Source organism: Sarcophilus harrisii, chromosome 2, assembly GCF_902635505.1.
Source record: "Sarcophilus harrisii chromosome 2, mSarHar1.11, whole genome shotgun sequence".
In the NCBI taxonomy this organism is placed as follows: domain Eukaryota; kingdom Metazoa; phylum Chordata; class Mammalia; order Dasyuromorphia; family Dasyuridae; genus Sarcophilus; species Sarcophilus harrisii.
Genome location: NC_045427.1, coordinates 140,993,476 through 141,000,694, shown reverse-complemented (window position 1 = coordinate 141,000,694; position 7,219 = coordinate 140,993,476). Strand labels below are relative to the sequence as shown.

At 36.9% G+C, this 7,219-nt stretch overlaps 1 protein-coding gene across 2 annotated transcripts; it reads right to left on the bottom strand.

The window, feature by feature from the left end:
* Positions 1-1,123: 1,123 nt before the first annotated feature.
* LOC116421431 (zinc finger protein 2-like) lies at positions 1,124-6,387 on the bottom strand. Of its 2 annotated transcripts, XM_031950969.1 has the most exons (5): positions 6,039-6,387; positions 5,149-5,235; positions 4,732-4,858; positions 3,216-3,329; positions 1,124-2,600 (listed from the first exon to the last, which is right to left on the bottom strand). In XM_031950969.1, the coding sequence occupies exons 2-5, from the start codon at positions 5,176-5,178 to the stop codon at positions 1,618-1,620; spliced, it is 1,254 nt and encodes a 417-aa protein (XP_031806829.1). In that variant the 5' UTR covers positions 5,179-5,235; positions 6,039-6,387; the 3' UTR covers positions 1,124-1,617. The 2 variants fall into 2 exon arrangements, with proteins under 2 accessions (XP_031806829.1, XP_031806828.1); XM_031950968.1 differs by having other exon boundaries at positions 5,149-6,387.
* Between the last annotated feature and the right edge of the window lie 832 nt (positions 6,388-7,219).

Below are 7,219 nucleotides of genomic sequence, written 5' to 3'. Positions count from 1 at the left end.
AATTATGGGTGCACTGTACTCTGATCTCATCATATTTCACTTGGAATATTGTGAATCACCTTGTTTTATTGATAAACTGGAGAATTTATAATGACAGCCAAGATGAAGGACCTTGAGTTTATACCATATGAGAATCAATTGAAGAAAAAGGGTATGTTTAGCCTCGACAAAAGTTGGGGGTACATTATAACTGTCTTGAAGTATAAAGGAATATCATCTAGAGAAGGGACTTTATTTGGCCTAAAGAAGAGAACTAGGAAGAATGGATAGAAACTGAAAAAAATGGGACATATTTATTTAGCCTTGAAGTCAGGAAAAACTACCTAATAATATAAGATAGTGTCTGAAAAAAGAATGGTCTGTCTAGAAAGGTGGTGAATTTTGTCTCCCTAGAGGTCTTCAATAAATAGCTGGGTGACTGTTTTTTGGGTACATTACAGTACAGACCCCTTTCATTGGGCTAAATGGCTAAATCTCCTCCAATTCCCAAACACCATGATTTTGTGAAAACATCAGGAATCAAAATTGAAGACCATATTATGGGCAATGAAAACATAAATGATGGAGATAGTAGACACTTCAACCATCTTACTAATGCAAAATTATGTAAGAAAAGCCATGAGTAAGATATTGTCTGTCAGAGATATAAATTACAAGAGTGAGGGAGTCATATAGAAAGTACAAGGGATAACAGTTGGGCATCTACCTGCTGTATTGGTGACTAAATGTCAAGAGACTTAGAAGAAACCTCCATCACTTGAATTGAGTCTTATCTAAATTAGAATGTATGAAAAAGACTTGGACAGGAGTGGGAAAAAATGTAAGGCAAAGAGGGATGATAATCTATATTGCTGGACAGAGTACCCACATTAATACAATAAGAGATCCATTGAAATAATAAAATACTAACCTGTATATATAAAATATAAAATAAAAAATTTAGTTATCAATAAAAACATTCAAATAAACCATTTAAGAAAATTCAAACATAGGCAATTTAAAAATATTTAAAATGTGTCTATTGATATCAAAATTATCTTATTTCCATTCCTTTCTACCCTTTAAATGTTTTATGGATTTTGTTATTCATATATATATATATATGTGTGTATATATATATATATATATATATATATATACACACATACACAGTTTAGTCACTTCTGATCCTGCAATAATAGTCCAATACTGTAATACACTAAATTTCACAATGTACTATGAATAGTTTTGTAGAGACAGGCTCTTCTTTTCCTCCTCTCTGTCCCTATGATGGAGGAATCAATTCTGACATTCTTAGAATATAGTTCTAGTACTGAATGACTTATTCAAAAGATATAAAATTTTGTAGATATTATCTAAGGCTATTAAAAAGAGGAAACAATTCATGGTTCTATTGATAGTATTACAGCATGCCTTTTTTCCCCCGACAGTCTTTCCAAAATTGACTTTTTCCTTTTAAAATCATCATTGCTTAGGAGAAACCATACTGGCTTAGGGGAAGTACATATGAAAAGATTTGTTTTAGGTAGCACCAATTTTGTACTAACTTGACCCTTTGGCATTTAACAAAGTGATAAATCTAATTGAAATTTTGTTCAAGACATCATATTCTCAGGATTACTCTCTGGCATAACGTCGCTGATGTTGGATGATAGATGCCTTGCTACAAAAAGTTTTTCCACACACACTGCATAAATATGGTTTCTCTCCAGAATGGGTTTTTTGATGTCGAGTAAGTGATGAAAAGTCAAAGAAGCTTTTTTCACATTCATCACATCCATAGGACTTCTCTTGAGTATGAATCCTCTGATGTAGAGAAAGGGATGAATGCCTAGCAAAGGTTTTTCCACATTCATCACATTCATAGGGCTTCTCTCCAGTATGAATTCTTTCATGAACCATAAGGGATGAAGGGTTTAAGAATAGTTTCCCACATTCACTACATTTATAGGGACTATCTCCTGTATGAGTCATATGATGTCTCATAATAGCACTTCTATGTCTAAAAGCTTTTCCACATTCATTACATTGATAAGGCTTCTCTCCAGTATGAATTCGTTCATGTTCAGTAAGGGATGAATGTTTAGAGAAAGCTTTCCCACATTCACCACATTCATAGGGCTTCTCTCCAGTATGAATTCGCTTATGAGAAGTAAGGTAAGAATGGTTCAAGAAGGATTTTCCACATTCCTTACATTTATAAGGTTTTTTCCCAGTATGTGTTAGCAGATGTCGTGTAAGATTACATTTCCAGCTAAAGATTTTCCCACATTCATTACATTCATAAGAACTCTCTCCAGTATTACTTCTCTGATGCCGAGTAATAGACGAACAGCCAATAGTTTCTCCACACTGACCGTATTGTTGGGCTTGCTCCTTTGTGGTGAATTTAGAGGGAATAATTAACAGTTGCCTAGAATCTTTCTCATGGGAAAGGAATGTCTCCCTTTCAGAGTTTTCCTTCTTCCTATCCAATGGGCTAGCAGGCATATGAACTCTACATTCAGAGTTTACTGGAACCATTAATATTCCTAATGATTCTACTTGTGAAATTTTCTGCTTTGGAGATGATTCCTGGATCTCACAACAATTCTTCCAGTCTGAAACCAAGAGAAAACACAACTATAATCTATTCTCTGGTCAGTTAAAAAAAGAAAAGAAAAGAAAAAGTTCCAGTAGAAAAGATAATGAAACTGAAAATAATCCCACCAAAACACCTAGTCAAGCACAGTATAGGAAGCATGAAACAAAAAATGGGTGTAGGGCACCTTGCTCTGTAAGAAGCTTAAAAAAAGTGACTAGCTTTTTCTAGTACATGTAGCAGTGAGCAAAGTAAGCAGCAAACATGAAATGTTTGGACTATGGGAAAAATCACTAGAACAATGTGCTATGTGGAGCAGTCTAATGAGTAGGAAGGGCAAAGAATAAATTACATGAGGAAATCCAGAAAAATGAAATTTTAGTAAGGGAGGTGGATTCAAGAAAAGGCAAATTGAGAGGATGTGCTAATAGACAGTAAAATACACACGAAAAGAGGAGAGGAATCCCATCTGAGGAAAAGGTGATAGGAAAGAAAGGAGACATAGCTTTCCTCCATGGGTCGTTCATGGCAATAACAACTGTAGTAGGTCTCAACACTACTTAAAACAGCCGTCTCACAAACTGCTATGCTGTATTTCCAGTGATTTCTTTATTTCTGGTTCTCAATCACTCACCCATCAAAGAATTTTTTGGCAAATCTCTCTCTATAGCTCTTGGCAGATCAAGAAACCATGGCTCTCTGCCTTGTTCCAACTGGAAAATCACATCAGGTTTAGATATGGGAAGTCCTAATGGTGGAAAGGAAATATCAGTATCAGCCAACATTTATATGGATGACACTGTTTGCAAATTCTTTACATGTACTGTCATAATGTTATTATAAACCTATGAAGTCAATATGATGGGAATTATTCCCACTTCAGAAATGTGGAAACTGAGGCTCACCAAGACTTTGTATCTTAGCCATGATCATAGAACTTTGTCTAAAAACACAGACCTGTCCCAGAAATCATGAATGCAATTTTGACACAACTATACTCATAAACACTCATTAACTCTTTATAATATCTTGGTCTTTCTATTTACTTCTGAGCTCTGGAAAAGGAAAGTATGATTTTCATATTAACTGATATATGTGTAATGAACATATTAATTAGAATTCTTAAAGCTCCCTTTTCTGGCTTGGGAGTCAGAAATTCACAATGTACTTTAAAATTATCAATCATTCTGACAATGGCTACATTTTTGTGCTGTTCTGTACCTGTGTATGAAAAGTGAAGCAAATCAAGAACTACAGAAATCAAGAACTACAGAAAGCTGTCCCTGTCACAGAACTGGGGAGGGGTAGTCACAACCCTCAAGATTTGAAACACTCAAAAAAATTGTTTTGTCTTCCACTTGTTGGGCTTGTTATGGGAAACTGCTCAAATCCTGGGAATGACTGTATTGTAATCCATCTTCCCCCTCCCTTTCCACTTGTGCTTTGTGTATAAAATTATCTACCTTTACTGAAACAATTCTCCTTCCCAGGAGAGATTCTGATTTGTAAACTGCATTCCTCAGTTTGAAACTGATTAATTAAACTGCTGCTCAAGCTCTAAAAACCTGTCGCTAAACCTGCTTTGTGTGGTTCTAGATATTCACAGTTTAGAGACCAATATAAGTGAAACACATAGGCAGTGCAGCCATCTCTATCAAGGTTTTTTCTCTCCTACCCAGGATTCAAAAAATTCTATTGTCCCATATTCCATAACATTGACTTCACAGTACACATTAAGGCCTACTAGAAGCTCTGAATAATCCAAGGAGCTCTGCCCCATTTTCCCACCCTGCCAATTCTTGACAGGTGACTCCTCCACTTCCTTTTGAGCTCCTCCCCCACCCTTCTGAATGCTAGAGGCTTCTGTACCCTCTATTTGCTCCTCTACTTCTTATTATGGAGACACTCAGATTTTTCAAAAAAAAAAAAAAAAAAAAAGTCTCTAGCATCCCACTTTCCCTAAGCAGAAGGATGTTCATTACCTTCATTTATATCCCAGTCCAGCAAGGTTTCAAAGTAGTTTCTGTGTCTCTTATATGACTATACTTCAGACACGGCCACAGTGAAATATAAATGATTCCGGGCCCATCTCTGTACTCACTCCCATTTAACAGAGGAACATTTTCTTAAGATTGGGCAGACTTGCTTACCCAGTGAGACCAGGTTCCCATAGTTCTCCAGCATCACATCCCTGTACAGGACCCTCTGAGCCGGGTTCAACTGTCCCCACTCCTCCTGGCTAAAGTTCACGGCCACATCCTTGAATGTCACTGCTTCCTAAAATACAAAGACACTCACTCATTCTTGCTCAGCGAGAGACAGAGGAAATTGATAGGAAGTGTTCCTGTAATGATTCTGTCAGGAAAGGGGAAAAGTAGAGGCCTGTGACCTAAGTTAGAAAGCACATGTCACTGGGCCTAGCTCTGGGCCCTACTGAGGAAGAGCCTCAATTAATGAAAGATATTCTTCTCACCCCATCTGAGCAGAGAAGATCTATGGAACGTGGAAAAGTTGCCATTATCTGGAAATTATGACACCATTTCAGGAGAAAGAAAAACCCCATTCACCTGGTACCTGACAGCCAGGAATGCTGGCATTACTCCCTTTTCTGTCCTTTTTCTCTTACAAAAAGGCAGAGTCCTGAGAATTGGAGGCTGGGGAAGAAAAGAGAGAGACATGGAAGGAGACTGGTCTTGTTTTATGATGATTCAATAAAGTACTTGTGAAAATCATTTTTCATTACTTCTTAGTAAATACCTCAAACATTATCCACTATGTCACACCATTCTTGGTTAAATCCTATCAGATAAGAAATGGGAAAGGAAACAAAATAGTAACATGTGACAGACTTTTAATGGTAAAGAAATCCTAGCTATTACTCACTTTATTTCAGATATAAAGATTTAAGAAGAAATAAGAAAGGCAATCTCTCTAGGTTTTGGAGTGAAACAATGAACATTTCTTAGTGACAGGATGAAGGAGGGATTGTTGCTAGCCACTCATTCCTAATTTCTAGCAATCATATCATTCCTCATGCCAGTCCTGCTTCAGACTGTGTAATCAATCATATTGTTTTCCTCATCTATGATGCTTATAAGCTTTGTAACTAATCATGGGAAAACATTTCCAATTTATAATACTGCTTTCTAGTTTTTGGATGCTCCCTCTTTTGTCTATAAAAATAACGCATGTGTCTTTACTCAGGGACTTTTGGCTTGCTGAGGAGGTAATTATTAGTAAGGGTTAGCCTTATCAGCAAATTGAACTTGCATGGAACACAACGCTGTGCCTCAGTTTATACTGATTTTGATAGTAACAGATGAATTCTTAAACATGCTCACTCAGTTAAAAAAGGGTCAAACCATGATCTAGTTATGGTACTTTTCTTTTACCCGAGTCTCGATTTTTTAAAAAAATCATTTTCACCTCTATTTGGTCAAATTTTTACCATTCTCACCTTTATATGGTAAAAGTCTTTGGATCAAATTCTTCACCTTCTTACTGCTCTCTGGACATCATATTTCCCATCCAGCTTGTTGGGCTATGATGGTCAAATTACCCTGGTATTGAAAGGGATGAAATTTTTTTTAATATGAATTTCTAACTTCAAACATGGACATCTCATCTCCTGCAGTAGGTCTGGTTTCTGTCAAGGACTTGGTCCCTCCTGGTATTAAAATTATCTGAAAATTCATCAAATGTGTATTCTTGATTTTATTTTTAAGTTGAATGGAATTCTCTTCAGGAACCGGAGTTTTCCCTGTAGAGCAAGGAATTAAAGAATCTGGAGATCAAGAAAGGATCAGATTATTGCCTGCATCGACTTTTGGGAAAATAGGGGAAGGGAGAAAAGAGTATAATTATTTTTCTCCCTGAGAGAGCACAAATCCTCTGGAGTCACAAAGGTTGGATCACTGATCAAGGGCTGATAAAATGATAAAGGGGAGGTGGGGGAGGAAATCAGCATTAAGAAATTATAAACCACAGTTGCTTAGTAAATAGTCAAGGATCCAAAACAGAGAAATCACCTAAGATACAAACATAAAGAATCAATATATTGCTAGTGTTTGGCAAGCAGAGAATTCTACTGTGAATTTTTAGAAGCAAAATATTAGGATCTCAAATTTGTAGAAAATTGAAATTAAGAATATAGCTAACTATATTTTCCAAGCCCTGACATGTAAAAGCTACTAGTTATTGATTAAAATAAAAATCTATCTGCTAATTTTAACATACAAAAATATCTTGAGGCAAAGCCAAGATGGCAGAGTAAGGGCAGGAACTCGCCAACCTTTCCCCCAAATCACTCTAAATTCCTTTAAATAATAACTCTAATCAAAAGTTAGAGCTTCAAAACATCCATAAAGAAGGTGTAGAACACTTTCTAGCCAAAGCCCACTTAGACGGTCAGCAGAAAAGATCTGTGATGCCAGGGTGGGAGGCCAATATGCAGGCCTGGGGAAGGCTGCACCAGTGCAGCCCCAGCCCCATGCCAGCAACACAAGAATGGGTCTAGGGATCTCTAAACCACCGGAGACAACTTGGAAGGACAGCAGAAAAGATCTGGGGCAACAAGGTGGGAATCCAGCACACAATCCCAGTGCAGCCACGCCAGCACAGCTGCAGCCCTAGCCTCAG